A 14,878-nucleotide genomic window follows, 5' to 3' on the forward strand; every position below is an offset into this window, starting at 1 on the left:
TGAGGGAGCAGGCTGTGATGTTATTGACATGAACTGTGACTGTATAGATCATTGTTGCAACCAAGGTCCTATAGTTGCACCAAATCTTGTACAAAGGAAGTCAAGGTGTCTATGAAATGGTTGTAATTTGCTGGTTATGATTATGCTGCCTGTATGTGTGTATCATTTTTATATATGAAGTTATGAATATTGGCTCTGTACTTGTATCTCAGTGTGCTTGATTCTAAGTAGCCCCAGTGAAGCATTTGGCCGGCTTCTTGAGAAGGGACTCTTCAGATTAAGTGCCCAATAAAGAAACACTGAACTGACAATGAATCTTGGGAGACTCCAATACATATATGAGAAGCCTCCCTGGGAACGTTCAAGGTAGCATGTGAGCAATGGCTGCTCTACCTGTAAAGAACTGAGTCATGCATGGACATGTGACTTGCCCGTGTGACTCCAAACTCCACCTTGCTGCTGTGATTTTCTACTGTAAGAACAAAGGGGTCCTTCCACATGGCAGAGGATATAAAAGGCCCTAGAAACCCCACAATTTTGTCTTCAGTCCTGCATCTTACCTCTGGAGGAATTGTGCTACAACTGAAGCTCTGAACAAAGGACTGAATGACCCATCCCAGCTGTGGCTGTACTCCAGACTTGATTTGAACCAGCAGTTTATTCCATCACTGTTACAAGCCTGAAGCAAGAACTTTGCCATTACTGTATGTAATTGATTCCACTTAATCAATTTGAACTCTCATCTATATTTCTTTCTTTTTATGAATAAACCTTTAGATTTTAGATTCTAAAGGTTTGGCAACAGCATGATTTGTGGGTAAGATCTAACTAGTATATTGACCTGGATCTGGGGCTTGGTCCTTTGGGATCAAGAGAACCCTTTTTCTTTTTACTGGGGTATTGGTTTTCATGACCATTCATCCCAATAAGGTGTGGCACTGGTGGTGATACTGGGAAACTGGAGTGTCTGCGGGAATTGCTTGTATGACTTCTGGTTAGACAGTGGGGTAAAACCGAAGTCCTCTCTGGCTGGTTTGGTTTGCTTTGGGAGTGAAGGAACCCCAGTCTTAGGCTGCGACTGCTCTACTCTAAGCAATTTGTCCTGAATTGATACTCTCAGTTGTGTCCTGCCAGAGGCAGCATTGTTACATCTGCTTCCTCCAGCCCTGTGCCCACTGTCTCTCTCATGTCTGCTCCCTCTGGCCCCGCACCCCGAAGTCTCTCACACGCCTGCTCCCTCCAGCCCCATGCCCTGACGTTTCTCATGCACCTGATCCATCCAACTCTGCACTTCGATGTCTCTCACAGGCCTCCTCCCTCCAGCCCACACCTCAAAATCTCTCACAGGCCTGCTCCCTCATGCTCTTGTACTGACATCTCTCATGTGTCCTGATTCCTCCGGCCCTGCGTCCCAATGTCTCTCACACACCTGCTTCCTCCGACCCACGCCCCAACCTCTGTCTCACACACCTGATACCTCTGGCCCTGCGTCCTGACATCTCTCCCTCATCTGCTCCCTCCTGCCCTGTGTCCTGATGTTTGTTATGCACCTACTCCCTCCAGCCCCATGCCACGACATCTCATATGTGCCTGCTCCCTTCGGCCCTGAGCCCTAACATCTCTCATGAACCTGCTGCTCCAGATCTAGGCCCCGATGTCTCTCACGTGCTTGCTTCTTAAAGCTCCATGCCCTGATATCTCTAACACACCTGATCCTTCCAATTCTGTTCCCGACATCTCTCACACACCTGCTCCTTCCAGCCCAGACTCCTAAAGTCTCTTACATGCCTCCTTCCTCCATCCCTGTGCCCAATGTTTCTCTCATGCCTGCTCCCTCCGGCCCCCTACTCCGATGTCTCTCATGTGCCTACTCCCTCTAGCTCCACGTCCCAACATCTCTCACACGCCTTCTCCCTCCGACCCTGTGCCCTGACATTTCTGACGCGCCTGCTCCCTCCGGCCCTGTGCCTTGATGTTTCTGAAGAGCCCTCTTCCTCCAGCCCCGTGCTCCAATGTCTCTCACATGCCTGCTCCCTCCAGACCAGTGCCCTGACATCTCTCATGCACCTGCTCCCTCCAAATCTGCGCCATGACATCTCACATGTGCCTACTCCCTCCGTCCCCAAGCCCTGATAACTCTCACAAACCTGCTGCTCCGGATCCGGGCCCCAACGTCTCGCTTCCTTCAGCTCCGCACCCTGACATCTCTCATGAGCCTGATCCCTCCAGCTCCATGCCCTGACGTCTCTTACACACCTGCTCCCTCCGGACCCGCGCCCAGACGTTTGTCACACGGCTGCTCCCTCCAGCTCAGACCCCCAAAGTCTCTCACATCCCTGCTTCCTACAGCCCTGTGCCCAATGTCTCTCTCATGCCTGCTCCCTCTGGCCATGCACTCTGACATCTCTCACGCGCTTACTCACTGTAGCTCTGCATCCTAACGTCTCTCAGACGCCCGTTCCCTCCAGCCCTGTGCCTTGAGGTGTCTCACATGCCTGCTCCTTCCAGCTCCACCACCCGACGTCTCTCAAGTGCCTGCTCCCTCTGGCCCTGCGCCTCGACATCTCTCACACGCCTTCTCCCTCTGGCCTTGCGCCTTGATGTCTATCATGTGCCTTCTCCCTCCAGCCCTGTGTCCAGACATCTCTCACAGGTTCATGCTCCTTTGGGGCCTCAGCCCCAAAGTCTCTCATGAGCCTGCTCCCTCCAGCCCTGAGTCTCGAAGTCTCTCACGTGCCTCCTCCCTCCAGCTCCACCTCCCAACCTCTCTAACACATTTTCTCCCTCCAGCTCCGCATCCTGATGTCTCTCACATGCCTGCTCCCTCTGGCCCCGTGCCCGGACGTCTCTCACGTGCCTTCTCCCTCTGGTCCTGTGCCCCAATGTCTCTCATGCATGTTCTCCCTCCAGCTGCATGCCCCCGATGTCTCTCACACATCTGCTCCCTCCGGCCCCTTACCCCAATGTCTCTCACATACCTGCTCCCTCTGGCCCCAAGCTCTAACATCTCTCACACACTTTCTCCCTCCAACTCAACGCCGCAACATCTCTCAAGTGCCTGCTCCCTCTGGCCCCTAGCCCTGACATCTCTCACACGCCTGCTCCCTCTGTCCCTGGACCCCAATGTCTCTCACACACCTGCTCCCTCCGGTTTCATGCCCCAACTTCTCTCACTTGCCTTTTCCCTCTGACACTGCATCCAGATATCTCTCACAGGTGTGTGCTCCTCTGGGCCCTCGGACACAATGTTTCTCACATGCCTGCTCCTTCCAGCCCTGCGTCTTGAACCCTCTCACGTACCTCCTTCCTCAAGCTCTGCCTCCCAACATCTCACACACACCTGCTCCCTCCAGCTCCACATCCCAATGTCTCTCACATGCCTGATCCCTCCAGCCCTGCATCCTGACATCTCTCACAGGGGCCTCCTCCCTCGGGCCCTCGGCCCCAATGTCTCTCACACATGTCTGCTTCCTCTGGCCTCAAGCCCTGACATCTCTCACACACCTGCTGCCTCTAGCTCTGTGCCCCAATGTCTCTCATATGCCTACTGCCTGCGACCCTGTGCCCCGACGTCTCTCACGCGCCTTCTCCATCCAGCTGCATGCCCCGATGTCTCTCTCATGCCTGATCCCTCCGGCCCTGCATCCTGACATCTCTCATAGGGGCCTGCTCTCTCGGGCCCTCGGCCCCAACGTCTCTCTCACATGTCTGCTCCCTCCAGCCCCGTGCCCCAATGTCTCTCACACATGGCTGCTCCCCCAAGCCCCATGCCCTGACCTCTCTCACATGCCTGCTGCTTCTAGCTCCATGCTCCAATGTTTCTCACACGCCTGTTCCCTCCAGCCCCATGCGCCGATATCTCTCACGTGCCTGCTCCCTTCAGTCCTGCGCCCCAATGTCTTTCACACACCTGATCCCTCCGGCCCTGCGTCCCGACATCTCTCAGGTGCCTGATCCCTTCAGCTGCACGCCCCAATGTCTCTCACATGCCTGCTCCCTCTGGCACTGCCTCCCGATGTCTCTCACATGCCTACTTCCTCTGGCTCCATGTCCTGACATCTATCATGTACCTGCTCCCTCTGGCCCCGAGACTCGATGTCTCTTACGTGTCTGCTCCCTCCAACCTCAAGCTCCAACATCTCTCACACGCCTGCTCCCTCCAGCCCTGTGCCCTAACATTTCTCACGCATCTCCTCCCTCCAGCATTGCGTCCCGATGTGTTTCACACAACCCTTCTCCCTCCAGCCCTGTGCTCCAGCATCTCTCATGTGCCTTCTCCTTCTGGCCCTGTTCCCCGACATCTCTCATGCACCTACTCCCTCCAGCCCCATGCCCCAACGTCACAAAAACGTCTACTCCCTCCAGCCCTGAGCTCTGACATCTCTCACATGCATGCTCCCTCCAGCCCTGCATCCTGAAGTCTCTCACGCACCTGCTTCCTCCAGCCCCATGCCCAGACGTCTCTCACACGCCTCCTTTCTCCAGCCACGGGTAGATGTGCCCCCCTCAGCATTGGATCAGGGTGAAATGAACTGGTATTTTCAATACATGTCTTAATGGGCAAGTATCCACATAATAAATATACATCTGGAACCACAGCTACAGTCTAGGTGCAGTTAGAGAGTGCAGAAGCCACAATGGTTTATAAGAACTTCCTCTTTGATTCCAATTCCCACTGATCCACACTCCTCAGACTTTGCTTTGAGTTTTGAACTGAAATGGTCCTAAAAACCCACAGTAAAGCTCAGCAACAACTGCTGTGTTTCACCCATTTCATGTAGGAATCATACACTGCCCAGAGTCCCTCAAAAGATTCGTGCACTACAGCAATTTTTTGGGCATAATTTACGCTGAGTTTTGAGTTTAACAAAATGTATGGTCTTGGGGTCTGTAATACAAGATTCTAACAGTTTTGTTCACATCCTGGCCAGGGCATGTTTACATCCCTCTGCAAAACTGCTCTCTTTGAAATGGAAAAAAATCATGAAAACATCAATTCCTGGGAGGAAGGTTTTCTGGTTAAAGCTCCGACAATGATTCCTTCCATGACCTTGGGTGAATCACTTGGCTGTACCTCAATTTCCTCCCCTGGGAAATGTGATTTCAAATCTTATTGTGCGGAGACTCACTATGTCACTGTGAGGTGAGGGGGGCAGTAGGTTTATAGAATTTGTCCGTTGCTACAGAAATGCAAAACTTTATCATCTTAGGTTCTGAAAAAAGTTTTCTCCTCATGCCCCTGTATTTTGGGAGTCAAGTGCTCAGCAGACACCCTTGAACACTGCATTTAATACAATCAGCACTCTGCAAGCTTTTCTCAGGCATAGCTGAGTGGCATCCAATGTCCTTCCTGTCCAGGCTCTGTGGCTACTCTGCTAAGCCTGCCAGCAGGGTAGACTTTCTGCTAAATGACATGGAAGCTTTTTGTAACACAGTCTGCTTTGTGGATATGCATTTAGTCCAGTTCCTAGTGGAGAGTGAAACCATCAACAGAGTTTACATAAGCCACCAAACAGCCATCAGATAGTCACATTGTTGATAGAGGCTGGATATGCACCACTGACCTAGCAAAGAAAAGTTGTAGAGTCCAAAGTCTTCCAAACCATCCAGTCATGCACGACCATACATCTGAGAGTAAAGAATCCAGGCCATAACTACAAGAGGAGGGCCTGTATCCTGGAAAGCAATGACTCTGGGAAGATTTAGGAGTCATAGTGGATGAGGAACTAAAAATGAGTGGCACTGTGGCAAAAACGGCTAATGTGATGCTTGGATGTATAAACAGGAGAGTCGCAGTAGGGAGGTGATTTTACCTCTGCATATGGCCTTGGTGAGACCAATACTGGATTATGCATCCAGTTCTGGTGTCCATATCTTAAAAAGGATGTTGAAAAATTGGAAAAGGTGCAAAAAAGAACCACTAAAATTATTCAAGGGCTGGAGAAAATGCCTGATAATGAAAGACTTAAAGAGCTCCATCTTTTCAGCTTAATAAAAAAAACCAAGAGGTGACTTGATTATGGTGTACCAGTACCTCCACAGGGAGAAAATACTGGATACTAAAGGTCTCTTTAATGTAGCAGAGAAAGGCAGAACAAGAACCAATGGCTGAAAACTGAAGCCAGACCAATCCCAATGAGAATAAGGCCCACATTTCTAACAGAGAGGGAAATTAGCCATTAGAACAAACTCTCCGGGGAAGTGGGGGATTTGCCAATCCAACCTTTCTGGAAGATACAAGTTATTGAACTCGGTATCAGGGTAACTGGGTAAAATGTAATGGTCTGTGATATACAGGCGGTCAGCCTAGGTGATTCCTTCTGAACTTAAAATCTATTCATTTCCCAAGGAGAAAGTTTAAAAATCAGAAGTGCATGTCTTCCCCCTGCCAGGCTTTACAGTGCATGGCTTCCACACTGTGGCTATATATTGCTGGCCTGTCTGGCACCAGGAAGCATCGCCCATTGTGAGAGAGAGCCTGTTCTCACAGCTTCTGCAGCTTGATTTCTTCAGCAAAAAAAATGTTTGGCTAAGCCTGTTGAGGGATCTTTCTGAACTGAGCTGGCGGGGCTCAGCCCATTCCTAGATGACAAGTATCCACGCCACAACTGGCTGTAAATACCTCCTTGGGGGGAGTCTCAGCAGAGGCCAAGGATTGAACTAGCCATGGAGAATGAACTCCTCCTAGAGGCAGGCTCTCGTTGCTGGGCTTGGGACAGGCTGCTGTGTGTGGATGATGTGCAGGAAGCTCACACTGCTGTTGCACATGTCTGTTGATAAAGAGAACTTCAATGTCTGGATTTGAGTCTCAGATTAACTCACAATAAACAAAGAGACCCAGTGTGAGTTTGCCTTTTATCATCGTAATGACTTCATACTTCTCACTTTGTCTGAGCTGTGACTGTAAACATGGTAATGGAGCCATCACAGTGAACTGAGTCACCATGCAAAACCAAACATAGTACTGTGCAAAAAGCTGGATAACATATAGCTTATCCATGCACTGGGTAGTGTTCTAACCATGTACTGACACCATCCACAGTAACAGCTCCTTGGAGAGGGGCCCTGTGGCCTATGTAGACAATGAATAGGAAGATTACTAAGCAAAGTTATAGATCCAGTGACATTGGACATTGGCTGCAAAGTCTCACAGTTTCATAGTCTTTAAGGCCAGAAGGGACCAACGTGATCATCTAGTCTGACCTCCTACACATCGCAGGCCACAAAACCTCCCGCTTTCCCTCCTGTAATAGACCCCTAACCTCTGGCTAAGTTACTGAAGTCCTCAAATCGTGGAATAAAGCAGGGTGGATAAAAATCAATGACACTTTTTTAAAATAAAAAAATCAGATTTTTTTATTTAAATCTGATTTTTTTCATAAAATGCTTTTTGAGTAAAAAAACTATCTTTAGATAGTTTTAATTAAGATCCATGATGAGATATCTTTGAGCTATAATGTAATAGGGATTATAAATTCTAATTCTATAGTATGAGACAATATATTCATGTAATGGTTAAAAAAAGTTTTGTAAATGAGTTCCAATAGTTCATGGATTAGGAACGCAGTCTTAAGGGGATTCCAGGGGCTTCTGTATAGATTATTTAGGTTAATCTTTCTATCTACCCAATGGAACTCAGTGCTCAGTCTCGAATAGAGGCAGAAAATTTTTTGGCCTGAGGGCCGCATCGGGTTTCGGAAATTGTATGGAGGGCCGGTTAGGGGAGGCTGTGCCTCCCCAAACAGCCAGGTGTGGCCTGGCCCTCACCCCCTATCTCCCTCCTGCTTCTTGCCCCCTCTGGACTCCTGCCTCATCCAACCCCCTCGTTCCCTGATAGCGCCCCCAGGACCTCTGCCTCATCCATCCCCCCCGCTCCCTGTCCCCTGACCATCCCCAGAACCCTCACCGCTGATTGCCCCCTGCTGCCCCATGCAACCCTGCCTCTCATTCCTGAGTACCCCCCCCTCAGGACCTCTGCCCCATCCACCCACCCCTTCTCCCTGACCATCCCCGAACCCCTGCCCCTGACTGCCTCCCGCTGTCCCACACAACCTCCCCTCCTTCCTGACTGTCCCCCAGAACCCTTGCACCCATTCAAGCCCATTCCCTGCCCTCTGACCTTCCTGACCCCTATCCACACTCCCACATACTTACCATCACCCCAAACTCCCCTGCCCTCTATCCAACCCCCCCTGCTTCTTGCACCCTTACCACGCTGCCTGGAGCACTGGTGGCTGGCAGCACAGCTGTGGCTGAAGCAGGCCATGCCACTGTGCAGCACAGAGCACCGGGTCAGGCTGCGGCTCTGCAGCTGCGCTGCCCGGCTGCCCAGAGCATTGTGCCGGCAGCGCGTTGCACTGAGCCTGCAGGGGAGGGGGAAGAGTGGGGGAGGGTCCGGGGGCTAGCCTCCCGGTCCAGGAGCTCAGGGGCCAGGCAGAATGGTCCTGTGGGCCGGATGTGGCCCGTGGGCCATAGTTTGCCCACCTCTGATCTAGAAGATACCATCAGAGATGCTTAGTTTTGCAGTTCTCAAACTGTAGATTTGTGTCTCCAGAGATAATATGCTTGTTAACAGCAAAAATCTTTTAAAATAAATAATATATAGAAGTGAGAAATAACGGACCTCAACCCTATTGTCTCTCTGCAAATTTGTGTACACAGAGTCAATCCCTTACCTCTGTCTAAAAGTGCAAAGTTTCACAAAGTTCAATGAATAGAAGATTGTTGGGAGTGGAATAGATCTGGAGAAGGAGAAGAAATCTGGATATAAATGTGAGGAAGGAGGGACAGGCAGTAGAAACAAAAGTGAAACTGTTTGAGCAGCATATTCCAGAAGTCTTGAGGTCTTTCTGAGTGTAGCTTTCATTAATTTGAGATCTACCATACTATTCTCTCACTAGAAGGGAAAACCTATAATGGCAACAGGACGTAAAAGAGACCCAGTTTGGGAATATTTTAATGAAGTTCCTCTACCTGTGGGTAAGACAGGCATGTGTGCAAAATGTAAACAGTGCAACAAAGAAATGCAAGGCCTGCTTGCCCGAATGAAACAACATCAAGAGAAGTGTTTCTTCTCAGGAGGAAGCTGTGCTGAAGATGGTGTAAGGAACATGTCTGAACATGCGGGATCTTCAGGTTGGTAAAGTTTTTTATTTCATACTTCTTTCTTAAGGACTGCCTGCCTTCCTTCTGGACTATTCTTGAATTCTCATGTTTGAGCAAAAAATATAGTTGTTTCTCTATGATACTATCATTTTAGATGCAGTTGTGATAAAAAATAAATAGCTGAAGTAGATAGATCTTCCTTTTACAATTTCACCTTTAAAATAGTACTGAGTGTCAGCGAATGCAATGAATAATACTAAATTAGCAGTATGGTAATAATAATTAAATAACTGCATTGACTTATTTTGTTTAGGAGAATCTATCCTCAACAGACAGGATTCTGAAGACTATCCACCTTCAAGATCACCATCATTTTCTATAGTTTCAGAGTTATCTGCCAATGATAGTGTTTCAGTCACATCATCTATGTCACATAGCCACAGTATATCTGTTGTACCAAAAAAGAAAAAAAATTCCATCATCCAGAAACAACCATAGATAAATTTGTGATAAGAACCAGCAGATTACAAAATGAGGTAATTGATGAAAAAGTTGCCCAGTTTGTTTATGCAACAAACTCTCCTTTCCATATGATTGAGAAGTTGAACCCACGCTTCATTAACATAGTTCCGTCATTAAGACCAGGATACAGTCCACCCAACAGAGCAGATGTTGCAGGCAAATTGCTGGATAAAGTGTATAAAAGAGAAATTGAGCAGTGTGCAAAAGGTCTAGAGGGTGAAATTGTCAACTTGAGTCTTGATGGGTGGAGCAATGTCCACAATGATCCTGTTATATGTGCTTGTGTGACAACAGAAGAAGGGAATGTCTTCCTTACAGAAACAATTGATACATCAGGAAATGCACACACAGCAGAATGCTTACAAGTAGCAGCAGTAAAAACTGTAACAAACTGTGAAAAAAAAATTCAAATGTCTAGTACGCAGGTTGGTCACAAACAATGCTGCAAATGTATCCAAGATAAGAAGAAATTTAGAAGAGACTCCCAAGCTAATAACATACGGTTGCAGTGTTCATTTGATGCACCTCCTAGCCAAAGACTTCAGTGTTCCAGAAATAAAGGCTAATGTTGTTGAAATTGCAAAATACTTCTCAACAACCACTTTGCAGCAGCTGCTCTGAAAAAAGTGGGAGGAACCAAGCTAACTCTCCCACAAGATGTGCAATGGAACTCAGTGGTGGACTGTTTTGAGCACTGTATCAAGAACTGGCCTGCTCTGATAACAGTTTGTGAACAAAATTGTGAAAAAATAGATGGCATTAAAAAAACAAATGGGACAAGCACTATCTCCAGCTCATTTTCTTGCAAATATTCTCAATATCCCGGTACCAGGGTCAAACCTTAACTGTTGAAGAAGAGGAGTTGGCTATAACATGAATATCCAGCAATCATCCCTCCATAAGGCCAACTATAATAAACTTCAGATCTAAGGGTGAACCATTCAAGAAATATATGTTTTCTAATGATGTTTTAAAGAAATTCACACCAGTGAACTGGTGGAAGTCACTTAAGAACTTGGATTTAGAGACTATTGAAGTGATGATCTCACTTTTAATAGCAGTAGCATCTTCTGCCGTTGTAGAAAGAATATCTTCTTCCTTAGGACTAATTCATTCCAAACTGAGAAATCATTTGGGACGTGAAAAAGCAGGAAAGCTTGTTTTTCTTTTCCAGATTATGAACAAACAGTAAAATGAAGGTTAAGATGACTGAGTTAGCTGCAGAAGCCAATATTTTAAGTTACTCATGTTGACCTGGCTGACGTAGTCGATTTAATTTTTGTTGGTTTCTTTAAAATATTTCATTTAACTATTTTAGTTAAAAATAATTTTAACAAAAACAAACTTGATTTTAAAAAACTTGAATGTTTAACTAAATTCAAAAATTCATATGCTTGTTTTGTTAAAATATTATGTTTGCTGTTGAAGGAAAATACCCAGAATACATAACATTGTTGTTTTAAATCAAATCCACCCTGGTTTAAAGGCTTCAAGTTACAGAGAATCCACCATTTACTCTAGTTTAAACCTGCAAGTGACCCGTGCCCCACGCTGCAGAGGAAGGTGAAAACCCCCAGGGTCTCTGTCAATGACCCAAGAGAAAATTCCTTCCTGACCCCAAATATGGCGATTAGTTAGACCCTGAGCATGTGGGCAAAACCCACCAGGCAGACACTCGGGAAAGAATTCTCTGTAGTAACTCAATGCCCCATCTCCAGCCATTGGAGGTATTTGCTACTAGCCATCACAGATCGGTCACATGCCATTGTAGGCAATCTCATCATTACCAGCCCCTCCAGACACTTCACAAGCTCAGTTTTGAAGCCAGTTAGGTTTTTTGCCCCCACTGGGAGACTGTTCCAGAACCACATTCCTCTGATGAGTAGAAACCTTCATGTTATTTCAAGCCTAAACTTGTTGATGGCCAGTTTATATCCATTTGTTCTTGTGTCAACATTGGACTTAATTTAAATAACTCCTCTCCCTCCCTGGTATTTATCCCTCTGATGTATATATAGAGAGCAATCGTAGCTCCCCTCAGCCTTCGTTTGGTTAAGCTAATCAAGCCACGCTCTTTGAGTCTCTTCTCATAAGGTAGGTTTTCAATTCCTCAGATCATCCTTGTAGCTCTTCTCTGCACCTGTCCCAGTCTGATTTCATCTTTCTTAAACGTATGAAACTAGAATTGCACCCAGTATACCATATGAGGTCTCACCAATGCCTTGTTCAATGGTAAGAACATTTCCCAATCTCAGTCGGAAATCTGTCTCTTGATACATCCTAGGAGGACGGCATTAGCCTTTTTCATGGCCGCATCACATTGGCAGTTCATAGTCAACCTGTGAGTAACCAATACCCCCAGGTCATTCTCCTCCTCTGTCACTTCCAACTGTTAAGTCCCCAGACTTGTTCATAACTGTTCACTATGTCATTTGGAAAAGAAAGAGTTAATGTTACTGTAGCATCACAAAAATTTGAAATGGGAAAGACCTATTGACCAGTTAAGTCACCTAGCCCGTCCCCTACTGGTCGGCAAGATGGTTCACTGCAATATCAATCTTATATTTACATTGTAGTAACTTTCATCCCAAAGGAACCCAAAATGCCTTACAGACTGATCTGCCAGGTTCACACTAGCCTCCAATGGAGTGAAATAGAGCAGCAGTTTAACAAAGTGAAGTAACCCCATTCAGAATTTTATGACAAGTGACAAATATGCACTCCATCCTTGGCTCAGCTCATTCTGCGTTCTCTGAATCCACAGAGCAGCAAATGAGAATTTCACATCGCAAGAGCTATAGCAAACAGAGAAAACAATGTGACTTAAGGATTGAGCGTCAACTTTAGGAGTAAATCCACTGTCGTGTGTTAATTTAAATCACTCCCTTATGGCTCTTTTAAGCTAGATTTGTGTATAAAATATGCAGATACAAGAGCAGCCAAGAGATAACATTTGTAAAAAAGTATTAGGTAATTAAAGTGCAACAAGATCAGAAAAAGAGAGTTTTAAATGATACTACTGATGTTATTATGAGTTGGCATAGTTTATAACCAGTTTTTAAGTGGATTTTATTTCAGACTGGAATAGGCAACATCTGCTGTGGATACACTGTGCTTTTCAGGGCAACATTCTCCTCTCCAATCCACTTGTTAATATCTTTTCAACATTGCAGATTTCAGATCTATTGCATATTCTGTACTCCTCTGCATGCATGGGTGGTGCGAGAGTCCTCCGTTCAGGGAGGGTAGCTCCCAGCTCTGCCCTTTCTGCCCAAGGACCCTCCCCTACCCCATCCCTTCTTCCCCCTCCTCCTCCGGCAGAGCCCTGAGCCCCAGCTGCCTTGAGCCCCAAGACACCGCCAGCCAGGGCCGGCTCTAGCAATTTCACTGCCCCAAGCATGGCGGCACGCTGCGGGGGGTGCTCTGCCGCTCACCGGTCCTGCGGCTCCAGTGGACCTCCCGCAGGCTTCCCTGCGGGGGGTCCAGTGGTCCTGCGGCTCCGGTGGAGCTCCCACAGGCGTGCCTGCGGATGCTCCACCAGAGCCGCAGGACCAGCGGACGCTCCGCAGGCACGCCTGTGGGAGCTCCACCGGAGCCACCTGCCGCCCTCCCGGCAACCGGCAGAGTGCCCCCCCGCGGCATGCCGCCCCAAGCATGCGCTTGGCGCGCTGTGGCCTGGACTGGTCCTGCCACCAGCTGGCCCATGCACCGGCCACCCACAGCCAGCCGGAGCCTCAGCCCGCCAGCCCACCCAACCCCTAGCCCGCCAGCCCACCCACCTTAGCCTCAGCCAGCTTTGGGGGAGAGGCTGAGCAAGGGTGGGAAGAGGCACAGTGTGGGTGGTGCCATGGGGGAAGTGCAGGAACGGGGTCTCAGGACAGAGCATGGGTGGGGCCACGCCTGGCTGTTTGGGGAGGCTTAGCCTGCCCTGGCCTAAGATACCCACTGCTCATGTCTGCATGACTTCCACTGATACCAGCAGTAGCCCTACACCAGTGGTTCTCAAACTTTTGTACTGGTGACTGACTCCTTTCACACTGCAAGCCTCTGAGTGCGACTTCCCTTATAAATTAAAACCACTTTTTAATATATTTAACACCATTATAAATGCTCGAGGCAAAGCAGGGTTTGGGGTGGAGGCTGACAGCTCATGACCCACCATGTAATAACGTCGCAAACCCCTGAAAGGTCCTGACCCCAAGTTTGAGAACCGCTGTTCTACGCTGAATCAGTGCAAATCACTGCTGTGTGGATAGGAGCTATGCTGTACATGGTGTTCAGGAAAATATTGCCTTTCTTTCGTCTGTGGATATTTTAACACTTGCTAGCTGGTGGTAACAATTTCCCTAGTGTAGATGAGGCTTCCTGCACATTATCACAGCCAAAACTTGGCACCAAAGTGTTAGCAGCAGCTTTGCCAGCTGAGGTAATCAATCTATGTTTGTATACCTTATAATGGATCTTTTTCCGGGGCTGAACTTACAAAGGGCAAGCCAAGCCTGCTTCAGATGCACAACGTCTTTTGCAAACTTGCACTCCCATTGAAAAGGAACTGTACTGATACCTTTAAGTCACTGCTCTCTGCTTCCCGCAACTTCTTCAACCGGAAGTCCCCCTCACAAGGGTTCAGAGCAGAAGGTGGAGCCACGCAGGCACACTTGCAATCAGGTCCTGAAGTGATGGTTTCTACAGTGTAAAAATCCTCTGCTTTGGAAGTGCCTTCATTAATCCTTTGGCAGGCGCCTCGGCCCAGAGGTCTGACCAGACACTTACACTGACAGTTGGAGCCTTCGGATACTGCTTTCACCTTGTCATAGTCACCTAGCAACTAATCACAAGAAAATCACAATGCATCAGTTTGCTCCTAACATAAGATTTTACTTTTGGTTTACTTTGTAAAGTTTTTGAGAAAGGCTCAGACACTCTGAACCTTGCAGAAATAGCTCACTGCTTACACAAATTGCTGACTAACATTTCTTCAAGACGGCTTGGTTTTTTGCTACTGAGCTATTTGGGAAAGAGGGATTTCTGATGAGGTATTTCCTTTCACCATTGGAAAAGAAACTGCTCAAGCCCAAACAATCCTTATCTACAAAGGGTTTGGTAAAATTAAAATTTAAACAAAGGGACAGAGCCACCACAGTTTATATTAAATACACTGATTCTATCGGAGTTAATCCACTGAATTCTTTGTAACTACATACAAGGTGCTCTACTTGGGTGGGTTTTAGGAGTTAAGGGAGTCAATGCA

The 14,878-nt window shown here is 47.5% G+C and overlaps 1 protein-coding gene across 1 annotated transcript in view; it reads right to left on the bottom strand.

Annotated features, from left to right (window-relative positions):
* The window catches only part of OLFML2B (olfactomedin like 2B), a 111,987-nt gene that overhangs the window by 95,865 nt on the left and 1,244 nt on the right, over positions 1 to 14,878 (bottom strand). The window contains exon 2 of the mRNA XM_050963141.1: positions 14,192 to 14,455. Within this exon, the coding sequence (XP_050819098.1) occupies positions 14,192 to 14,455 (264 nt within the window). The remainder of the gene's footprint in view (positions 1 to 14,191; positions 14,456 to 14,878) is intronic.

Source organism: Gopherus flavomarginatus, chromosome 7, assembly GCF_025201925.1.
Source record: "Gopherus flavomarginatus isolate rGopFla2 chromosome 7, rGopFla2.mat.asm, whole genome shotgun sequence".
In the NCBI taxonomy this organism is placed as follows: domain Eukaryota; kingdom Metazoa; phylum Chordata; order Testudines; family Testudinidae; genus Gopherus; species Gopherus flavomarginatus.